This window comes from Cupressus sempervirens, chromosome 7 (genome assembly GCF_028749045.1).
Source record: "Cupressus sempervirens isolate cs-2001-9-10 chromosome 7, ASM2874904v1, whole genome shotgun sequence".
Taxonomy (NCBI): Eukaryota; Viridiplantae; Streptophyta; class Pinopsida; order Cupressales; family Cupressaceae; genus Cupressus; species Cupressus sempervirens.
Genome location: NC_143124.1, coordinates 928,476,380 through 928,501,223, shown reverse-complemented (window position 1 = coordinate 928,501,223; position 24,844 = coordinate 928,476,380). Strand labels below are relative to the sequence as shown.

The following is a 24,844-nucleotide window of genomic DNA, read 5'->3' as shown; positions in this document are numbered from 1 at the left end:
AGACTTGAAAATCAAAAATCAAGAAGAATATTTTCCATTCTTGTATTCACATAAAACTGTACAAGTACATATATAGTTGTGTCTCATATGCATAAAGCTACAGGAAAGGAAACAACTACAGGAAAGAATGTTCTCTCGTCCTGATGATGATCATGTAGTATGATCCGAAACGTTGATGCTAAAAAAACACACAATCTAATCCAGAAACATTGCTCACATACTAATGGATTGTGGAAATCTGATTATGTTAAAGGAAAGAATAGTTTAGGAAAGAATCAAATCCAATATTAGAAATAATCCAATATTGCAACACCCCCACCAAGTTGGTGCATAGATATCCCACATGCCCAACTTGCCCAAAAACTTCAAGAACACTCGACTTGAAACTGCTTTGGTAAGAATATTGGCCAACTGATCTTTTGATCGAATCTTAGGCAGTTCCACAATCTTCTCATCCAACTTCTCCTTAATAAAGAATTTGTCTACCTCCACATGTTTTGTATGATCATGTTGAACTGAATTATGAGCAATATCATGTGCTACTTTATTGTCACAATATAGTTGAATTGGTTGCTTAGGCGAACAACCCAAATATCTTAGGAGAAGTCTTAGCCACAATGCTTCACATACTCCAAGTGCCATACCTCTAAATTCTGCCTCCACACTTGATCATGCAACAACATTATGTTTTTTGCTTCTCCATGTAATGATATTACCTCCTACAAAGGTGAAATAACTTGAAGTAGAATGTCTGTCATCTACTGCTCCAGCCTAGTCAGCATCAGTATATGCATGCACACTTTGATAATTCTCATTTTTAGTGAATAAAATTCCATTTCCAAGAGCAAACTTCATATACCTCAAAATGTGCATAATTGCATTCATATGTTGCTCTCTAGGATTATGCATAAATTGGCTAAAAATTACTTAATGCATAGGCAAGGTCTGGCCTTGTGTGTGCTAAGTACATCAATCTTCCTACGAGACTCTGGTATCTTCCTTTATCAACTGGTATATGATTAGAATCAAAACATAACTTCAATCCTTCTTCCATTGGTGTATCAGTGGGTTGACATGCTAACATACCTGTTTCTCGTAACAAGTCTAGGGAATACTTTCTTTGAGACAGAAAGATCCCTTTATCAGATTGAGACACTTTGATCCCAAGGAAATATTTCAAGGGACTGAGGTCTTTCATTTCAAATTATCTAAACAAGTAATCATGTAGAGCCCTCCTTTCTTTAGGATCATTTCCTATAACTATCATGTCATCCACATACACAATAAGTATAGTGATCTTACCCTACTAATTCTTTATGAATAAAGTATGGTTTGAATTGCTCTGATGGTAACCAAAGGCTTTCATTGACTTTGTAAATCTTCCAAACCATGCCCTCAGAGATTGTTTCAACTCATATAGTGACTTCTTTAATTTGCACACCTTCAAACTATGTATTTCTGGTATCATGCAGCCAAGTGGGAGTTCCATGTAGACTTTTTCGAACAACTCTCCATATAGAAAGGCATTCTTCACATCAAACTATTGTAACGGCCAACCCAAGTTTGTAGCTAGATACAACAAGACTTGTACTATATTGATTTTAGTTACAGGTGCAAATGTCTCTGTATAATCAATCCCATAGGTTTGGGTGTACCCTTTTGCCACCAATCTCACCTTAAAGCGTTTAATTGTACCATCTACTTTGTGCTTAACAGTATAAATCCACTGACATCCAACTAGTTTCTTTCCTGGTGGATGGTCAACAAGTTCCCAAATATTATTTTCCTATAATGAGTTCATCTCCTCATTCATAGCGGCTTTCCACCTTGAATCAACTAAGGCTTCCTGCACATTGTTAGGAATAGATACAATAGATAATTGATTTACAAATGACTGATTTGATTTTGACAAAAAATGGTTACACATAATGACTCATAGGATATTTAACTTTACTAGAAAGTTCAGGTTCATATGTGGATTTAGGGATACCTCTGGTGAGATGCTGAGGTAGTTGTTTTCTAGATGGTTCAGAAACATCCTTGGTAAGCGATTGGTGTGGTGTGAGGGACTCAGACAGAGGTGGACCCACAATTTCTATTTCTGGTGTTCATCACTACTTTGATCCAAAGTTTCACCTACTTCTTGATTAATAGTTTCAGAGAGTTCCCCTTCTTCAGAGATGTCCAAGCTACCCACATCTTTAGGGATGTGAACATCCACATCTTCAAAGGTGTTATCCACATCTTTAGAGATGTGATCATCATAGTCTAGAGTCTGAATTTCCTTTTGGTACTCCCCCTGAAGTTCGGGCTTAGAGGGAAAATACATCGAGTCTTCATGAAAAACTATATCCAATGTAATAAATATTTTTTGGGTTGGAGGATGATATCATCAGTACCCCTTTTGATAAGCAACATATCCTAGAAAGACACATCCCAATGTTTGAGGAGATAACTTGTTGCGTTGATGCTTATGGAGGTGTATGAAAACTACACAACCAAAGATGTGAGGAGGTAAATTTGGGATAGCTAGAGCAACAACCGCCTCAACAAGAGCTTGGGATGGTGTCTGGAAATCAATAGTGTTGGAGGGTACTTGATTGATCAAATATGTTGCAAAGGTAAGTGCTTTGCCCCAATAGGATAATGACATATGGGCTTCTATTAGAGAAGCACAGACAACCTCCAAAAGGTGACAATTTTTTCTCTTGGCTACCCCATTTTGCTGAGGTGTATTGGAACAAGTAGTTTGATGAATAGTTCCATGTGCTTCCAGATACTACTGAAGTTCAGAACTCAAATATTTGCCTCCATTGTCACTATGAAGAACTTGAACTTGTGCATTGTACTGAGTACAAATCATGTTATACAATTTTTGAAATAACAAGTTCACATCACTTTTAGACTTCATTAAGCATACCCAAGTCATCCTAGTCCAATCATCAATAAAAGTAACAAACCAAAGTGATCCACCCAAGATAGTGACCTTGGACAAACCCCAAACATCAAAATGTATGATCATAAATGGAACTAGACTTTTATTCAAAGTCAATGGAAAAGAAGCACGATGAATTTTTTGCAAGTTCACAAACTTCACACTAGAAGCTAGAAACATCAAATTTTACAAATAAACTAGGAAATAATTTCTTCAGGTAACCAAAGGAAACATGTCCTAGACGTCGATGCCATAACCAGATTTCAGATTTCTAGTTGTCCCCCTCAGAGTCATCCATCGCTAGGGCTTGACGCGGCTTGTCTGAACTTTTTGACACCAAGTCCAAGTAATACAACTTCCCTCGCCTAACACCACAACCAATCATTTGCCTCATTTGGATGTCCTTAAGCACACAGAAATCAAGCCAAAAAATTACAACACAAAGTAAAGTAGTGGTGATTTGGGAAACTGACAACAAATTGTAATCCAAAGACAGAACCAATAAATAGAATCTAGATTCAAAGTATTAGTGAGAGGTAAGGATCTTTCTCCAATAATTGGGGCTAGAGAGCCATTGGCAATGGAAACAAATTTTTGTGAGGATAGTTTAAGGGATGAAACCTATCTAGAATCCAACATCATATGATTTGTAGCACCGGAATCAATTATCCATGCACTATTAGAAACAAGTGTAGACATATTTAAAGACTTACCACCATTACCTGCCATTGTTGCTAATGTCGAGATCTGTCCAGCAACATTATCCTCTATCTCTGTTTCAATAAATGTTGCACTAGAGGTCTTCTCAAAATTCTTCTTTCGTGAATCGCGGCTACGATCCCACCATTTTGGATATCCAACAAGTTCAAAGCAGTGACTTTCGGTATGACTAGTTTGATTGCAACGGGTGCATTTTTAGGTGGATTTATCAGCACCATTAGTGATCTTAGGTGGGTTTTGAGGAGGCCTATTTTGATTACATCAGTTTTGAGTCACCATGGCTAAAGCTTCAGTATTTTCTAGTTCTCCAATCATTGTTGTGCTTCAAATAGATTCATGGCGGACCAATGCATAACATGCTTCTAATTTGGGAATAGGATCCTTTCTCAAAATTTCACTACAAACTTGTTCGAAGTCACCATCTAATCCAATAAGAAAAATATGCACCCTTTGTTGTTGAACTGATTTTTGGTAAGATTCAACATTTTTCTAACTTTCCATGATCACTTTATCATGATGATCCAACTCACCAAAAATCTCAGTTAATTCTCCATAATACACAGAGAATGTTCTACCATTCTGTTTGGCAAAGAAAGCCCTCTGATTCAAGACAAACAACTACAATTCATCTGCTCCATCATAAAAAGCCTTAGAAAGAGCTTTCCAAATATCTCGAGTAGGGGGTAAGCAAATGTATTACTTCATAATTTCTAGGGACATAGATATCAATAACCATCTTTTGACCTTTTGATTGTCTGCATACCACTTCTCATATCCATTATCCTTCTCGGTAGGTGGCTGTGAGTTACTGTGAATGAAAGAGAGTTTCTCCTTTTCAGCAATATGCATCTCCATGATTTGAGACTACAAATCATAGTTTGTTTCATCGAGTGTAATCCCTGCCTTGAGTGATGAACCTTCAGATTGAATAATAATGAGAGCATATTTGCTCTCAAATACTTCTGAATCTAAATCAGCCATGGTTCAATGAAGGGATACAAATGATTCAAGCTTCAAAGCTCTAATACCAGCTTGAAAATTAGAAATCAAGAAGAATATTTTCCATTCTTGTATTCACATAAAACTGTACAGGTACATATATAGTTGTGTGTCATATGCATAAAGCTATAGGAAAGGAAACAACTACGAGAAAGGAAAGAATCAATTTAGGAAAGAATCAAATCCAATATTAGAAACAATCCAATATTGCAATAGTTAGCTCTTATTCTATTTAAATTAGCTAAAACTCATGGACAATCATGAAGCTTGACTTTTTGAAACTAAAAAAACTAGTACAATCTTTTTTTTCATTTTCCTTGTGATTAAATTAGTTATAAGAACTTCCCAAATTAACTTGCCTAAAAAATTTTGTTTTGAGAATTTCTCATAATCATAAAATTAATGTACTATCAACAACTTTGTTTTCTCAACATAAGGAATGCTACTCGTTTTGCATATCCTTATGGTTTATTTTAGTTATTCATTACTTTAACATGCTTTGTGATTGAGCTTAAATCTCATACTTAATGTACTCTTTAGATTTAGTCTAGTCCTATCTATTTTCCTTGTGTTAAGATTACAAGAGTCCTTTTACGTACCTAGGGGATACAACCCATTAGTTGAGCATCCTAACTTCCCACTTCTAAAACTCCTAAATTTGGAAAATTTCAAATTGTTCTAAATTATTTATGTCGACTTATTTGGAAATTCCCATTCTTATTATTAACAATGTTCCAGTTCAACCTCGTCAAATGTGATGCCACATCAACATGCATTTTGTTGAGGTATTCAAAATGTCTCCAAAAAATGTTAGACTGATAGTTGTGCAGTAAGTCATGTTTTATTGGTATATTGATGTAGCATCACATGATAAGTGTTGAAGTTGATGAAAGATCAACCCCACAACTCCCAAGAATCACCTGTATGCAAACACTTGCCACAAAAAGAGAAGAGAAAAATTTATGGAGACTGGAATTCCCAAATCCACAAAAAGTGAATGAATGTTATAATTACAAAGAGAGACCATCCTTATAAAGGAGATAAAAACCCTAATAGATAGCTAACTTAGGTTGTGTGATAATAATTAATAAAATAAATAATTATTATATGCCTAAAGTTTAGATTAAGCAAACTACAGATAATAAGTGACTTAATAATTAAATCAATATGACTTAATTAATAAGAAAGAACTTTATTACTCTAACACCCCCCCTTAAGATAAACTTAGGGAGTAGCTAAAAACCTAGAAACTACTACTGAAAGTAAATTTGGGTCTCAACAACAAACCCTAATAAGGTACCTGAGCACAACCAAATCTTTGAAAAGAGGAGAAATAGAGAAAGGCACATGGTAAAAACCCTACTCCAAAAAAAAGATGTAAATAATTTGAAAAGAACTAGTGAAGGATTGAATAAGCCTCCAAACTAGGGAATGTCCCAGAAGATAGGAACAAAAAACAATCATAAAGAACATCACTAAAGCATGTAGAAGTTGCAAAGCTCTGTCAAAAGTAATTGTTGATTTGAAGAAACTCCACTAAAATAGAACCTAACCAACTGTAATCTACATTGAAGCAGAGGACACACAAAGGAAAACAACTAAACTTAAAGCTACAGATGACATGAAATACCAAAGCTTGAAGAGCTGATCAATCGAACATGGAAGGGTGCAACCAAAGTAGGAACAAAAATAAGAGTGTCTACATGGTAAATGATTCATCTCACCAAAATGCATAGGTACCTAGCCACCACATCCACCTTGTACATAGGAACAAATACTAAATGCACAACTCACTGCATCAAACCAAGGAGGCATGAAAAACAACAGAAGAATCCCCCCTAATACAAACAAGAGTGAGGTGAGAGGCAACTTGAAAAGTGGGCCAATAGTACTACATTTCAAGGAACCACAATCAAGATGCACAAAAGAGTACATATATGTGTACTAAGGTGATCAATCTCAGACATGTCATGTGACTAATGTCACAAAAGGGAAACTCATTGGACAAAGGAAGATGGCTGATCCAAACACAAAACATAAACCCCCATGGTACTTTAATTAGAGTAGTGCATGTACAATAAGGCACAAGATATGGTGAATCCCAAGAATACAATCATTTGTATGAGTGTCCTCAGATGACACAACTTGAATCAAAAGGTAAAACAAGACAAAAATAACTGAAACGAAAATACAAATGCAATATGATACTTATCTCAGTGTTTTTGCAATAATACATATAAATGATGTCTAAATAGACTAAAAGGGACATAAGGCTAATACAATAGACAATACAACCCAAGAAGAATGTGGTGTCTCTCATGTTTGCATTATGTACCTTGTTATATTTTGGATTTGAGAGATATTTTGATACTCATGTTGGATGATATTCGAGATGACTTGATGGTCAGATACTGCATTTTGATTGCTAGTATCATAGATGATAGATACTATGTTGTTCAGTTTGATCGTATCTACATGATGATGCTTATTGATGCTTTATGATGATATCTGGTTATTTTGTATTTAGACATATAGTTTGTTTATGATTATATGGTCGACTTATTGGATTCTGAATACTATGATTTGATGTTATGTATATTTACTTCATTCTTGCCTTGAGATATTTTATGATGCAGTGAGTGATGTAAATAGATTATTTTAATGTAATTAAATAAATGGTTAATTATGTGATTTAATGCATTTATCGCTTTGGCTATATGATTATATACAATTGCACTTGATTGCGTTGTTTACTGTGCATGATTTATATCCCTGCCAGTGGCACATGGAGTTAGTGATTCAATTGTCTATACCTAGAAATGTCGTCCCTATATGGGCGGCCTATCTTGTTTAATTGCTAATTAAACCCTTCGGTAATTTAATAATTTCATATTCATTTTCATTTGTGATGAGACTACTATCATGTCTATGCATTTAGATATCTACATTTGAAATTATTAAGGAATATTGTGATTTAATGTTTTAATGGTATTTTGGTTTTGAATTGAATCATTTTAATTACAGACAACTTTCTCATAGTTGAATTTCATTTAATTGGAATTGCCCAATTTTGTTTGGGTTTTAAAAAGGGTTTATTCAAGTGAGCCAATTATTTCCTTGTTAAAATATTTCACTTTTAAAAGTGAATATATATCCCAAAAAGCGAGTTATTCCTCACTTCTCTCTTTCGAATTGGAAATTGGAGAGCAAAAATTCTAAATAGTCTTAAGGAGATTTTATTGTTTTACTTGTTGTGAGAGCTGTGGGTATGGGATCATCGTGAACAAGAGCTGTGGGTATGGGATCATCGTGAGATTGATCTCATTGGATCCGGCTTGGGGAGACCTTGGTTTACCGAGAATTTTAGCAACTTTTGTGGAGCAGTTATTTTATTGTGAACATTCCTATTTTGCCCCTTTTGGCTACAAGGTAGGGCTCTTCCATTTTTGTGCTTTAGCTCCATTTTTGAGTATGTTTATGATATTAATATGTTAGGAGGTAGAGAACTAGTATTCCCCTCAGTTCTTGTATGCTAGCTCAACCCAGTTAGGCAGGTGCGAGCATTTGTTTTCTTTTTCGAGTAGGGTTTGGGGGTTTTGGGTTGTTATGTTGGTCATTTTTGCATATAGACTCCAAACCCAAATTTTATTTGATATTTGAGTTTTTTATACCTGATTGTAAAAAGGCTTTTAGTTTTGTTGATTTTTGTCAATGTTGGTTTTTGGGCATTTTTGACTTTGCCTCAATTTGTGTGCCACCCAATTTTCTTGGGTGTTTCTTAGTACTAATGTTGGTTGTGTACTCAGATTATCCATGAGAAATCCAATTTGACCATAATGTTTCTTCTTGCATTGGGATTCGTGGTGAATCCATATTCCTAACTACGTGCTCAATTGAGTGATTTAATACTTTTTATTTTTATTGTTTCTCATCCAACCCTTGTTGTTTATGATTTTGGTGTAGTTGGTGTGCCCATGCATGAGCACGTGAACATGCACTTGTCAGGTTCTTTTGAGACCCGAACTCCTAGTTGCTTTCGGTTGAGTTATGTTCATTGAGATTGGGTTGGGAAACTGCATTGCCTATCGACACTCATCATGTGATGAGCATGGTTATGTAGGGTAGACAAGTGGAGGGGCTTCTCTCATAATCCCAGGTCATGTTCCCGACAAGGTTGACGTGAATAAGTTTCTAATACGTGATAACTAAATAAATTCATGGGTAATAAAACTAAGATAATAAAATGTGGCATACCTGTACAATTCATTTGAGGGTATGTGCTTGTATGGTTCATCGAAGGGAAAATTGTCTATCTGTATGATGTTTAGCTTGGGAGTCCCAAGCGATCTACTCTCCACTAGAGTCCCTACATGGTAGACCCATAGAACATTTGACTAGGACTTGTTGCATTGCATTATTGCATGATCTTAGTTTTAGTTCTCTACACTGCTTGGCGTGAGCGTTATCCATGTATGATTGTATTGTGTGTGTTTGTGGTCAGATCACTATCTCCATCAACATGACAAGAGTGGGCCTACAGGTTCCACATGGTTGGGAGGTATAGCTACCTATACCATTGTTGGTGACCGGTGTACAAAGTTGGCCTTCCTCTATGTTCAATTCCGGAGCTAGATGCTCACATGGTTCTTTGTGCCTTTTTGGAGTATGTTTTCCATGTGATTTATGTTATTTTAGTTTATTGAGATAGTTGATTTGTGCACATGTGTGTTCACTGTGATGTTACTTTTTTTGCATGATTACACTAGATGCTATGGACTAGATGGTTAGATCTTTAATTTTCCTTTGTTTACATGTCATTTTCATTTCCATGTTTTTGAGCGTTTGAGCCTCAATTTATGTTTTTTGGGTACTCCCTGGTGTGGAGGATTTATTCTCACCGTACTTCCATTTATGTATTTTATGTTTGTTGTCAACCATTCTCGCATCAGAGATGTGTTTCCTCACCCAAGGAAAGCATTCTATCGCATGGGGCATGGTAGATACTTGCTCAAGAGTACACACTCTCGTGTGTGGTGTAGTATTTACTCACGTGAGAAAGTATTGGCCAGTGCTTAAGGTATTTCCTCGTGTGACCAAGTGTTCCCTTGTGCGAAGGAGTGTTTCCTTGTGCGACACATGATACTTGGTTGCATGAGCATGCGTTCACTAGCGTGAATCTAGCTTTTTGCACTTCCTCATGTAGAAGACAAGGCACATTTTTGTGCACCTTTGGGAAGTGTGATTGGGTGACTTGGATACCCTATTGGAATGTACACCTTCCTAGATTTCAATAGTTCAAAGATTAACTGTTTCTTGTTTCTTTAACTTTCATAGTTGGCTATTGAATGCATTGGTAAGTAGTGACGCTTGGAGATTGTTGGTTGCTTGGATTGTTTGGTTAAGTCTTTCATTGCAATCTTTTGATTGGTTGCATGTTGATGTTGTTTGAATCCATGCTTGTTACTGTCTAAAAAGAATGTATTGGATTTTATTTATCCTTGTTCCTTAGTATCTCTAGGCAAGGCATTACAAAGAATCATCTGAAGTAATGAAATCGGTCCCTGGACCTAAAACAACCAAGATATCCACCATAATAAAAAATGGAAAAGACTAAATAGAATGTGCCTAGACAAGAATATGGAAAAAAAAAACTAGCATCACTAGAAAGAGCACTGAAAAACCTTTCCAATGATTTAAAAAATTCCCAAATTGGAGATCAAACACTCAAGATAGGTCTCCTAGAGTGCAAAATAGAACCCTTGACTTTGATAGCAGAAAATGCCACAAAAAAGAATCAAAATTGAAAAATGACTATACCACTGTGATGGGCTCAGAACTAGCTTTGCGATGATATCTCATTTGTGCAAAAAAGTCTGTATGCTCAAGATATGAGAAAAAATGCAAAGGTAGGTCCAAGCAAAGCCAGAGGGGCAAACATGAATGTTGATGCAATGCTGATGTCAGTAGATGACAAACATAAATTTAATGGTCAAACAAACACTGAGGTAAAAAAATGCCATAAAAATGACCTCTATAGAAAAATATCTGATCATCAGAAACAAGTCAGAAAACAAAGGGTCGGTGTTGGAAAAAAAATTTAGTGGCCAAAAAAATAATTGACATGTGCTAAAAAAATTTGTTTTTATCAAAGGAAAATGATTGCCTGTGATTAAAACAATTCCATTGGATAAGGGTGCCAAAAATTGTTAAAACCACCATGGGTAGCCAACAGAAACCACCTAATGTATCCTAGAACCACTTCCAAGCAAGAAACACCAATTAAAAATTTTAATTGCATGGTTTTAAATGCTGGGGCCCACATTGGGAGCAAATATCATCGAAGTTGTCTTAATCACCAAAGAACTAGACAATCACCCATACACTTAGGCAAAGGGAGGAAAAAATGAGTGCTGACTTGGCGCTTGGCCCAAATTAGACCACCAAACATTGTTAGTGGATGCGATTACCGAGGAAGGTCGATCAAACTGCACGTGGCCTAGTCTCCAAAAAATGTCACAAGAAAAAATGCCATTACCACAGTTGAAGAGGGAGAATGTGAACCCAATAAATCTGGCCTGATACCATGTTGAAGTTGATGAAAGATCAACACCATAGCTCCCAAGAATCACTCGCATGTAGACACTTGTCGTAGAAAGAGAGGAGCAAAAGCTATGGAGGTTGGAATTCCCAGATCCACATATGAGACATTCTTGATGACCAAAAATATAAATTGCTATTAATTAGAAGTGAATGAATGTTATGATTACAAAGAGAGATCGTCCTTATAAAGGAGATCAAAACCCTAACAGGTAACTAACCTAGGTTGCATGATAATAATAATTAAAAGAATTAATTATTATATGCCCAAACTTTAGCTTAAGTAAACTAGAGATAATTAGTGACTTAATAATTAAATCAATATGATTTAATTAATAAGAAGAAACTTTATTACTCTAACAATAAGTAACACTTTTTATTCAATTATTAGTACATGTCAATAATAACAACTTTAAAGTTACAACTGCTAGTTCTATATTATTACAAATACTGGGCATAAAATTAAAAAATGCTAGATCTATTGGAACATGCTAAGCTATTAGAATCTTAGATCCTCCCCTAAATCTATTATATTTATGCCAATATGGAGGCCATATTAGTAGTTATAGAATGTGATGACATGTGACATTGACCTTTAGTCATTTTGACTCGCAATATGTTTAATATTTCTATGTATTGTGTTGTACTTATATTTTGAAGGAGCCTAATCCTCCTTAAGAATAGTTCTTTGTTAAAACTCTACCTAAGATTTTTTCCACTACTTCTAATTGTGCATTAAATAACTTCTTTGAATTTTGCTTGACCTAGCTACAAAAAGTTTTGTACTTCATGCTTGGATCACTAGCACTGTTTAGGATGACTAATATTTTATATTTATCAAATTTAAGTCATCACAAATATGATTTTATAGTAGTCCGATCCTAGATTAATAAGATCGATGCAATTAAATACATGTTTGACATGGCTTGTGATAATTATTTTGAAACAAACACAAGTTATAAGTGATTAATGCACTCCATCATATTTAGCTACAAAAAGTTTTGTACTCCATGCTTGGATTGCTAGTAGTTTTTTGGGCTAACTATCATTTTATATTTATCAAATTTCAATCATCACAAATATGATTTTTATAGTAGCTTGATCTTAGATTAATAAGAAAAAATGGAATTAAATAAATGTTTGACATGAGTTGTGATAATTATTTTGAAACAAACACAAGCTATCAGTGATTGTAGTGGTCCATCATATTTAGCTTGAAATACATAACAAATGTGTACTACCATAAGTGAAATTTTGAGTGGGATCAAATTTAACCATATTTACGGATATGCTCAAGAATGTTGAAGATGGGGTACCTAGATCTAAATGGTCCTTCATGATGAAATTCCAAAGACTATGCCTAAAAGTAGTAGACCTTGCCACATTTAACCTTGGTACCATATTGTAACACAACTTAAGCAAGATTAAGATGTTTAAATTTACAAGAAGCATACATCACAGGGGCTTCTCTTATGCTCATGATATTGACCTTTAGTTAGTTTGAGTTGCAAATGTGCTAAATTAGTCTTGTTGACCTTGATGATGCTAAAATGCAATAGGTATCATGTAAAATATTTCTATGTAATGTGGTGTACTTGTCTTTTGAAAGAGCTATTGATCCTCCTTAAGAATTGTTGTTTGTTAAAACTCTACCTAAGGTTTTTGTGCAACTTCTAACTTTGTCAATGACTTCTTTGAATTTCTCTTGACCTAGCTTCAAAACATTTTGTACTCCATGCTGAACAATCACTGTCACTTTTTTGGGATGACTACCATTTTATATTTATCAAATTTCAATCATCACAATTATGATTTTTATAGTAGCCCAATATTAGATTAATCAGAACGATGTAATTAAATAAATGTTTGACATGACTTTTGATTTTTTTTTTGAAACAAAAACAAGCTATTAGTGATTGGAGTGTGGTCCATTATATTTAACTTGAAATACTTACCAAATGTATTAAATCATAAGTCAAACTTTTACTTTATTGTCGTCAAACTAGGCATGCTGGAAACTTGTCTAGACCCACTCTGGAATGCAGTTCATCAGGAGTGTTGAGATACAAGAATGATGGTACCTAGATCTAGATGGTCCTTCATGATGAAATTCCAAACATTATGCCTAAAAGTAATAGACTAGCCACATTTAACCTTGGTGCCATATTATAACACAACTTAAGCACAATCAACATGTTTACATTTACAAGAAACATACCATGCAAGGACTTTATTTAGTGAACTTGAATCATAAAACATGTGTTCATGGCAATACTAAAGAGTCCCCCTATTTAAAAAATATATCTCAAACTCCTTTGTCACCCCTTCCCTCTATTTAGGCCAAATTTTTCTCATTTTAAACCCCACAATATGAATCCATGTGGTATTGATTACCTCTTCAATGAAGATCCTATGACATACCATTTCTCCAATCCCCTCATCATTTCAATTTTCCATGCCATACTCTCCCAATTAATTTCAGCTCATTTGCTAAAATTAAATTAAGATGATATGCCTCTATAAAAGAACAAAATCATATCTACCAATCTTGACATTCTACATTGCTTTCAATAACACCATTAGGCAATGAAAAATCTAAATTTTTACTTTATTCCTTAATATTTGGAAGTACCAAGACACTATCTCCTAGTTATTTTTCTTTTTCCAACCCCATTTCCATTTCATTGATTAAACCCTCCTCTTTTTGTTTCCCCTCTATATTTTTCATTAGCACATTGCCTATTCTTCTAGCTTCTTCCTTCAAACACATAAACGGTCTACAAATCCTTTGTACTCTTATCACCAAGCTATCTTAACATTTTGTAATGCTTTCAATCACATCATCAAACAATAAATACTCTAAATTTTTGTCTTCTTCCTTGTTGTTTAGTGCATTCAGTCCAATATCTCTCTCTTTTCTACTGTATTATATGCTTCCTTTGCTTTAGACATTATCTCCCAGTTTGTTCTTTATCTAGCCATAGGCTCATTTTTGTCCATTAAACCCTTTTTATGATGTTTCCCCATTGCCTTTTAGTTCCCTACTTCAGAAAATAGGAAAATCGTACCTGTCAACTTGGCCATATTTGATTCTAACTTATATGCTTAATATGTAATATGCTATAAATAACTAATTAATTTACTTAACTAATTTATTAACTTAAATGTTAGGTAGCACTTCGGTAAATACTTTTCAATAACTAATTTATTTGATAATAACCAATAGGCATCTTAACATGATGGACTTTCCATGCTAGGAGTTGAGATTGTGTATTAGTTTTAGACATCTAGATTTAGAGGTTAAGCTTATTCCATTTGGACCGTAGAAAGGAGCACTTCCACTTGCAATTAAGACAAGATGTGATGGTAATAAAGGATAGGAGTTGTTTGTAAATGATTTGAAGGGGAAGAGGCGAATTCCATGGACATTAGACCATCTCCAATTATTCAAAAAGTTTGCATGATTGTTCAAGGATAACAAGCCATGAAGTTTAGGAGTCACAAGTTGCTAGATGTCGAGAATTGGTTATTTTTAATCGACCTTGAGTGGTGGAAGTGTGATTTAAGTAGAGTCCATGATTTCAAACTGAAGGTGGAAGGGTCCATAGGTCTCAAAAGACTTGAATGCCTTTTTTTAAAAGTCATTTTCCTTTAAACCTTAGAATAGTGCCTAATGATTTGCCAACTTCTTGAAAGAACTTGTTCCACCTTATAAAAGAATTGGGGAAACTTAGCCCATCGCTGAGAGACTGATCAAATCATATTAATTTGGTAGAAGTGACTTGCTAAGCTTTTCAAATGGAGTTGATGGGTGTAGATCCTTGAGTTTTGAAGAATGGAGCTACATGAATCTTATCTTTCTAACTAACATTTCCCCAAGAACAACCAACACATGTTATTGGAATGAGAAATTTGATCAACTCCTTCCAAGGAGCATCACCCTCCAAAGCTCTAATTATCCACTTTGTGAATAGACAAACACCTTGTGCATATAAATCAATGATTCCCAACCCTCCCCTGTCCTTAGGTTGAATACAACGCTACAAGGAAGTAGTAGGCATTCCCCTTTGGTTTCCTCATTCGTCCCATAAGAAATTTCTAATGAATTAAATAAGCTGGTTGTAGCAGCTTTTAGAAGGCAACCAATAAGATATCAAAGGATCCTCTTTGGAGTTGGAGTTTCTCTCAAGACACTAGTTATCAAAATTCAAGGAAAACTTATTTAGTGAACTAACAGTTTCCTATCCATGGCATCCAAGTGACAATTACTTTTTAATAAAAAATATTTCCCACTACCACCTGGCTCTTGCACACGTGAGCACTTGGACGCGGCAGTCAAAACCCAATGATAGGACTCGCCGATGCAATCAACCAAACACTATATAGGTCAAAACTTGAATGTCAAGTAGAAGCTATATTCGCCATTAAATATAAATAAAATAAAGATTAGCAGCTTTACGTACAGGCTACTTACATGACGTAACATTCGAACACATGACAGGGCATTACTAAAATGCGATACTGAAAATCTTATAATTTTTTACTTATCAATGTAAATATTCTGTTACCAGATTAATAATATTTTCTCAACCGATTCTTTGTTGAACACTGGTATTTGCATATTTAATCCAAATGTTACTCTACATTTGAAAATAAGGCGTTTTATTTATGTATTGTCTTAACAATCGAAAAGACACTCTGTTCCCATATATCTTTTGGCCTGTTCCACTGGACGCACCTAAGCTCATGATAAAATGACCTACCGTTTTCAGATTGTGCAAAACACAACGGTTTTTTATTGATATGCATCCCTGTTGCTGTTAAACCACAAAAAGCCAGTCAAAAAAACCATGTTTTGCACATTTGAAAGTTCTTCCAAAATTTTCTGTCATTTTGTTGAGTTTAGCCGGCACCCACATACCTATTTCACACCAAGTACATTGCAGTTAGTTTTTAATAGTTATAAAAAAATTTGCTCTCGAGAATTGGCTTCCAAAATGATCTTCAGTTGATGGCTTGAAATGGGGATAAATTCTTCAAGATAATAATTCTTCCTTTTAATTCCTTTTCTCACGTAGACTTGTGAAATTTATTTAGAACAAAAGCCTTCACTCGTTCCTCGGGACAAGGATACAAATAAATGTGTCATTTACTCATTCAGTTACTATTTTGCTTCATCCGTCATGTTTGCCTCTTGCTCATGACATGTTGACATCTTTACAGATAAGCTGGACATTTTTAAAGATAAGCTTAGCCATCTATTTGCTTCTATCTACTGTAGTTTTTAACAGATATCTTCACTATAAAGCATTTCAATCTGACATTATCTTCATCGCATGTCATTCTTGTTAACATTACAGATAGGATGCATTGTATGAAAAGATTATATTACTTTGAAAGGATCAAATTCCGATATGTGTACGGTGCAGATTCATTTTTCAGAGTGTATGTATATTGTTTCAGTACATAACAAATATCGTGCTTAATGAAATGTTAAATGTGAAACAATATTTATTTGTTATATTGTTTCAGTACATAACAAATTCCGATATGAAACTATTTAATATTAAATAGTTTCATATCAGGTTTTCATGATATATAATTTGATTTATTTTTTGATTTCTGGATTAGATTGTGTAATAGTTTTGAATCAATATTTCAGATCATATTCTATGATCTATCAGCAAGATACTAGAGAGCTAAGAAAATTTCTAGATTCGGTTGTCTAGTAATTTTTGAATCACAAACACTTCGTAATGCATCATCAGAATACTAGAGAACTGATAACTGCTATTTCATGACAAATTTGCCTTCAAGGTTTAGTTCTTTTAGCCCCATTTTAGAGTTTAATTTGCAACCTCGTTGTGTAAACCTTTAGATGACAAAAGTGACAAATCATAATTTGATCCCATGTTATCCGTTCTTGCTTGAAAACCCTTGGATCTGGGTATGATCTGCTTCTGGGAATCCTTGTGCAGTTCGACGGAGGAATGGCCAGGATGCTGCTTTTTTACCTCTGGTTCAGTTGAACCCACTTCCAATCCAACATGATTCATGGATTTCGCAGCAAACCTGTGTTTAGTCATTTGTTTTAATCGTTTTATATATATATATTTTTTACTCTCTTGTCCTGTTCTGCCTCTCTGCTGGCAAATCATCCTCACACAAATCCTGGCCACAGTTGGCTGTTTCAATCTGAATGATCGACCCATCTTTTCAATCTCGGCTAAAATGTGCTATGGAGCTTTCTCTATTATCCTGATGATCGATCATGGAATGTGATCCAAGAAGTTGATTAAAAAACTACTACACAATCTAATACAGAAACTTAGAAGTAAACTAAATAGTTTAGTCAAAAGGATTTGGGTGAAAGACTTTACTCAGTATTAGTCACAAATTATGAAAAATAATTTCAATCTCAAAAAAATAAACTAGGTGATTCCTTTTACAAAGATTAATCAGCTGCAATGGAATTCTGATCGCCAAAAAAATTTATATCTATAAAAGAATCTTAATAAGGAAGATTTGCAACATGTGCTACTTAACGTCCAACATACAGAACCGAAGTGGAATCTTTCTGAGGAAGGTAGCAATTTGTATTCACCATCTCTTCTAGATCATCATTCTTCAGAGTACGTGCCATAATGGGAGCTTTATAAGATAAGGCTTTGGCAATACGTGTCATTGAGGGTCTGTTCTCTCCATTCTTTTTCAGACAAGCATTCAATATCCCTATTATCAACTTCAATTCATCCAAATCAATCTGCTCTTCTTTAAGCGTTGGATCAATAATTGTCATCACAGTTTGCATGTCTTGGCTCAGTCTATACTCTTCACTCCAATCAGCAAGGGTCTCAAACTCTTGCACAGCTTTACGACCTGTTATCATCTCCAACAGCACTACCCCAAAGCTATAAACATCACTTTTCATGGTGGGTTTCCCTGTTCTGATATACTGTGGATCAGTGTAGCCATAGCTACCCTTAACTGGTGTTGGTGCAGCTTGGCTATCTCTATGCCCTAGTTTTGACAGGCCAAAATCTGCAAGCTTGGCATGGTTGTCATCTATAAGCAGGACATTGGCGGATTTGACATCATGATGCAACACAGGAGGCTCAGCATCTACATGTAGGTACTGCAAAGCCAATGCAATCTGAAGTGCAATGTTCATCCGAGATGACCACGACAGTGGAGTTGATGAATTCTCGCTATATTTGTGCACTCGATCATAAAGACTTCCATTTGGGATGAACTCAAATACAAGGATTTGCTCACCTGGAAGATCATTAACAAAGTTAATCTTCTTTCATAATTATTACTTCTTAGAGTTCAAACAACTTTTAACTAGGTAGCTGGCAAAGAAGAAAAGAAAGAAAGAAATTCAATTGATAAATAGGAGATATTTTCACAGACAGTCAAATTGTGATATTGCTATCAGGATTTAATTGTGTAGTTTTTGAGTCAAACTCATTGACCTATATTTCATGAGTAGTGATTCACACAAATTCATTTCATGAGAATAAATGGAACACCTAGCATTCATTGGATCTAGGTGATGCTCACAAAGGTGAAGCACCAAGACTTCCTAGGAGGTCACCCATCCCAATTATCAGGATTTAACTGTGTAGTTTTTGAGTCAAACTCATTGACCTATATTTCATGAGTAGTGATTCACACAAATCCATCTCATGAGAATAAATGGAACACTTTGCATTCATTGGATCTAGGTGATGCTCACAGAGGTGAAGCACCAAGACTTCCCGGGAGGTCACCCATCCCAGTACTACTCCAGCTTGAGTGCACTAAACAATGGAGTTTCCTCCATGGTTAAACCCACTCTGCTTGCAACCCCATTTGCAAAATCTTCACCAAGTGTTGTGCCTTATGAACCATTCATTGCAAATGGGGTTGCAAGCAGAGTGGGTTTAACCATGGAGGAAACTCCATAGTTAAGTGTGCTCAAGCTGGAGTAGTACAGGGATGGGTGACCTCCGGGGAAGTGCTTCACCTTTGTGAGCATTGCCTAGATGCAATGAGTGCTAAATGTTCCATTTATTCTCATGAGAGATGGATTTGTGTGAATCAGTACTCATGAAACAAGGGTCAATGAGTTTGACTCAAAAACTACACAGTTAAATTCTGATAGCGATATCACAAGAAATACAATAACATCCTTAAATGATCTATCTGTACCCAAAGAGGTAATAATGTAATTGAAAAGTTGAGAAACGAAGGTTTTCCTATAGTATAGGTAAGAGTTACTAGAAAAATAGCTCAAATTACAATCCATGTTTGATTATTAGTAATCAGTAAGTACTTACTGATCTGTGGACTTGAAAGCCCGTGTCTGACAAAGTTAAAAAACTAGATATGAAAATACTCGGGAGTTGGGACTAGGTGGTTTAAGATGTCATCCTTGCAGATTAGTTACTATAATGTGCTCTCTTTAATTGTCCTCACACAAAAGGTTTGTCTATCCACTGGTGGGACCTAATGAAACCTTAAAGAAGATTTAGTGAGAATAAAGAAATGTTATCTGTCCATGGGTGTGAAAGGGTCACAGTTGAATTTATCTGAATTACAATAAGAAGGATAACATTAATGACCAGGGATTACATCACATCTCAGGAGTCGGCCTAGGGTTTGTGCCTAGGAGATCTATGTGGACCTAGCAAAAAGGTTTTCCTTAATTAGGCATAGGTTGACATTGGCAGGACAATGAAATAAAAAGAGAGGTGTATCTCACGGATATATTAAAGCATTTTGTTGTGGACACCCTGTTTCTTCCGATTCCATTGTCCACAGGGAAAAGGAAAATAGAGAATTCACTGGAATTTTTAGAGTGTTTCTGGATTCAATTGTGTTACTGTTTTTTGCATCAACGTTTCAAATCACTCTGCGAACCATCCTCAGAATGAAGAAAGATAGAGTAAATGAATGCTGAAGCATAGCAGACTTGCAATAAAAAGGGGAGTAATACTGATGATTCATCATTCATGTTCATTATCTTTCTTCATTCTGATGATGGATTACAGAGTGTGATCTGAAATATTGATACAAAAAACAGTAACACAATTGAATCTTAAAACATTCTAAGAATTCTATGGATTGTAGAAATCTGCTCTCTACTATCACTGGAATTTTGCTCACGTCTTGTGAATCTGATATGTGAGACAATGAAATTAAAAGTTCAAGACAGCCTTTTAAGTCAGTGACTTTAGAAACAGAGATTGGTCATTGAAATTATTATTAACATGGGATTTTGTTTATGGTTTCTCAAATCAACCATGATTTCTTCTCAGACATTTTAGATCCTCCTCCTACATCAATCTTGAAGGAATTTTAAGAAGCAAATGCTTGATTGATTCAGGCATTTATCATACTTCAATTGATACAATTGATAAAAGTTCAAAATGAGGATGAAATACAATGGATAAAAGCTTTTAGCCTTTTTGAGATCATTTTGAGAATGAGGCAGTGACAGCCTGATTAAAACCCAAGACCTTTAAACCTTCTGAATTAGGTATAGAATGTTTTGATGGATTTTTGCAGTTATATGCCATGTTTCTCTTCTCAGGTGTTGACAGATAAATTGGAGAAGAGCGTTGAAAACCTCTTTATTTTAAAACACACTCAAAAAAATAGGCTGAAATCCTCATCAAGGTGTAGTTCTGTCAGTTCTTTATTCCATTTGTTCAATTACATGCACGTTGCCTTATGCTATATGGGAACAAGAAAGATTGTGAACCTACCTTTTTCGAAGCACAGGCCTATCAAGTTAACCAGGTTGGGATGGTTGAGCCTGAGCAGCACAGACAATTCCTCTTTGAAGATTTGTGGATTTTGTATACCCCTCTTTGTTGCTCTCTTCACAGCTCCAACCGCATTGTTCTCAAGATGTGCGCGGTACACTTTCCCAAATCCCCCTTGCCCAACTTTGGTACTGAAGTTATCTGTAGCTTGCAACATCTCCCACATTGCATAAGTCCGGATATGACTATAACCACTATCATTATGTTTATGGGCTTCACTGCTTCTAGATAAGACTGACATCGTTCTTGAGACAGACAGTGCGCGCTTCTTTAGGATGAAAAAGAATACTAGACAAGCCACCACTATTATAACCGTGACTGGAACTGCTATAGCTATTGCTAGTTTGTTCTGTTCTTGTTTCTCTTGCTTTATGATACTAACATTGTCAATAACAGGGGCGCAGGTTCCAGCTTTCATGGGATTCAGGAACGTGAGATTCGTTACGTTAGTAAGCGCAATGAAATTCAGAGAAATTTGTTTCCACTCCAAATTTGCATTCGAAATATTTGCTGTATTAAATGGTACGAATTGCTCATCTATCATCAACGCCGTTTTGTTAGACCCTGAAGAAAGCTGGACTATTAGGGTTTTGTTCGGGCAAAACCTCGGATAGCTGGCGAGGAAAAACGAGAGAGAATATTCATCTCCGGGTCGAGTGCGAATGAATTGAGTAATAGTAGCATCCCTGATCAGACCGTTGCCACCCATAAGAAGGCTGTTGGAACCCTCCTTTGCATTCCACCCGGGGGCGCTCGAGCTAGTGGTGACAACCACCCTGCTTAATTCTTCAGAAGTGTTCACATATGGACCGACTAACCAATAGCATAGGATTGGATTTCCCGCTTTAAGCGTGATGTTGCCGCCTGGCGCAACCGAGGTGTTGCCCGGTGCCATTTCTTCAAACCCGCCATTGGAGACTAGGTTTTCTCCGTCTCCAGGAGATGGAGCAGCCGCCATTACTGTAAATGCAAATAAAAACAACCATGTTAATGTCTACAAATGATAAAACAGGTCACTGGGGATATTTGAAATACAGTAACCAACTAAAGTGTGAAAACGTGCGAATATCTTAAAGATTTTATCAAGCACGGCACAGGTTCAAGTCCCAAATCCTACTACTGGCACGGAATATGGGCAGCAAAATTTGACATCTACTCTCAGAGGCGGATTAAACCTGGTGACGTTTACAAAGTTCAAAATTGCTCTTATTGCATTGGAATGGTTCTGCGGTTTAGCCTCTGAAATAATTTACAAGTATCATTTCGCATGTTTTTGAAGTCAATTTAAGGTATAAATTTTACAACTAAAATTTAAAATTTATAGGTTCACAAATGTTCATGCTCACGGCCTTCAAGTGAATATCATCCTCACAAAAATGAGAAAGGTTGAGTTAAACCAGCACATTCATTGGGCTTTCATTTTTTATTTTGAAAAAAAACTGTGACCTGTCTTAGCATGTGTATTATTTATGATTTCATACTAGTTTCTGGTATTGGCTTGCACAAAAGGCAAGGAGCTCCTGCTACTTAATGAATTAAATGTCTGAGAGAGGAGGAGGCTTCTTGAAATCAAAGGACAGTTTTAGCTTAAGGATGAAGCTTAAAATATAATTACAATGAAAAGATAGATTGCTTCAGGAATTCATTGTGTACGGTTTTGAATTGATCTTTGGAATCACTCTTCTTTTTCTAATGACGACTATGACTCTGATACCGGAACATGAAAACTCTATTTGGAAAATGAAAAACCCCCTCTAGCAGATAGCATGCATCTAATTAACTTTTGCCTAAGCGCTGTTAAAAAGCAAAACCTGATTCCTCAGTTGAAGGCACGGAGGGCCACAAAAGGCGTGAGAAAATGATCACATATTCTCTAAAGGAGAGTTAAAAGGATCCGAAATCATCAATCATATTTGAATCTGAATACGGAAAAAATAGACAGTCATAAGATTGACAATAGAGCGTTGGCGATTCACCTGTGGAAGAATAAAGGGTTTCGTTTGGAAAAGGAACCCTCGTAAAGTAAAGATGTCTCTCAGAATAGCCAGTGTTTGCAGGACCGAGGCAGAGAGGGGTGTGTCCGCCAGGCTCTGTGAGCAAGCTCTGTCCCTGAAGATAAAGCACTTCTCCCTTTGCTGTCTGCAGTTCGCTTCGAATTCTACCGTCTTCTTGGAAACTCCATTGTTGAGATTTTTCCCCTGTGCAATTAGCTAACCTGGTCGGATAATTAGACACCGGCTCAAACGGAATTTCCGTTTTACAAGACGATGTGTTACGATTCTCGAGGCAAAATGTGTCCGTTTCTCGATACCGTTGTTCGTCCCATTGAGGAATTGTAATCGCCATGGAAGAAGAATTGTAGGTCCACAGCTGCAGGTTCCATCTCAAGGGCGAAAATATACATTTGTGCAGACCCACAGTCCTGTTAGGCGACAGAAATGGATTCGATCCGACAGGATACACGCAATTCAATCCGCAGAGTGGAGAGACATTAGCTGGATCAAATTTCTTCGCAACTATCCAAAATTTGGAATTGGCAGATACCACCACCATCAGATTGAAACAGAGTAGGACATTATATGCAGACAAAGTCAATTCCATATGAAGATTTTGCTTAGTTTCTCTCACTTACACGGGATTTACAACATCGGTTTATATTGCTCATTACCGAATCTGCAGCTCCCATTCAATCTTCTGTTATGTCGATTCAAAAGACAATGTTTGTGGCAGTTGGAAATGTTTGCCCGGCATCCATGAATTCGGTGGAAGCGGAGACTTTGAGAATATAATTAGAGACCATGATTGGCTTGAGGATCGAAACGAGATTCGTCGGGAAAGACGAAAATGAAAACTTTTGAGATCATTCAAGTGATATTTTATGACGAGACGATCTTTCGGAGAAATATAAGCTTATTTGAAATTATGAGGATAGGCTATTTGTGGGAACATAATTTGAAATTTTGACATAGAAGTTATCAATTGGCAGGGAAGGTTGTGAATTTTTTGATCAATTTAAAAAGAAATTTGTAAATTCTTATATTTTTAAAATATTTATAAATTGTTATTTTCATGTTTTTCTTTTTCTATTTATTTTAAAAATAATTACTGTTATTTCTTATTATTTACTATTTTTTCATATTATTTTAAAAAAATTTCTTATTAATTTTCATAATAAATTTTTTGATGAGTTTATTTTTTCATTTTTTCTTATTAATTTTCATAATAAATTTTATGATGATTTTTTTTATTAAATGATTATTTTTTCATAAATTAAATTTAAATGAATAATATTTATTAATCTATTTATAAGATTTTAGTAGATATTATGTTATTTAAATTGAAAATTATTAATAATCAAATTTATTCACATAAACTTATATTTTAAATATCGACTTTTAACTATTATTTTTCTTTTCCTATTTATTTAAAATTAATTACTTGTGATCTCCGCATTAGTTCATGTTGTGATCTCTATTTTGATTTAGGTTTTAGTTTTTAAATTTTTTTTGTTAGTTTATTTTTTCTTTAATTTTTTTTTTTTGAGTTTCTATAATTTATTTAGTCAATAGAATATTTGTTAGAGATGTTGTTAGTATTTTACTAGTATAGATATCTTAAATAAATCTATCAAAAAAGATGCCAATAGATATCCACTATAAAATAATTATAATTTGATTTACTACATCTAAAATTATTTATATATTTTTTTTATCTGCATTTATTTAGTTTTTACTAATTTAAGTTTTTTATTTGAATTTCTTAAAAAAATGATGATTTATAT

At 35.1% G+C, this 24,844-nt stretch overlaps 1 protein-coding gene across 1 annotated transcript; it reads right to left on the bottom strand.

Moving 5' to 3' along the window:
- Positions 1-17,637: 17,637 nt before the first annotated feature.
- Positions 17,638-23,969, bottom strand: LOC149550603 (uncharacterized). The gene is made up of 3 exons (XM_089793596.1): positions 23,040-23,969; positions 21,004-22,023; positions 17,638-18,526 (listed from the first exon to the last, which is right to left on the bottom strand). The coding sequence occupies exons 1-3, from the start codon at positions 23,662-23,664 to the stop codon at positions 17,793-17,795; spliced, it is 2,379 nt and encodes a 792-aa protein (XP_089649722.1). The 5' UTR covers positions 23,665-23,969; the 3' UTR covers positions 17,638-17,792.
- Between the last annotated feature and the right edge of the window lie 875 nt (positions 23,970-24,844).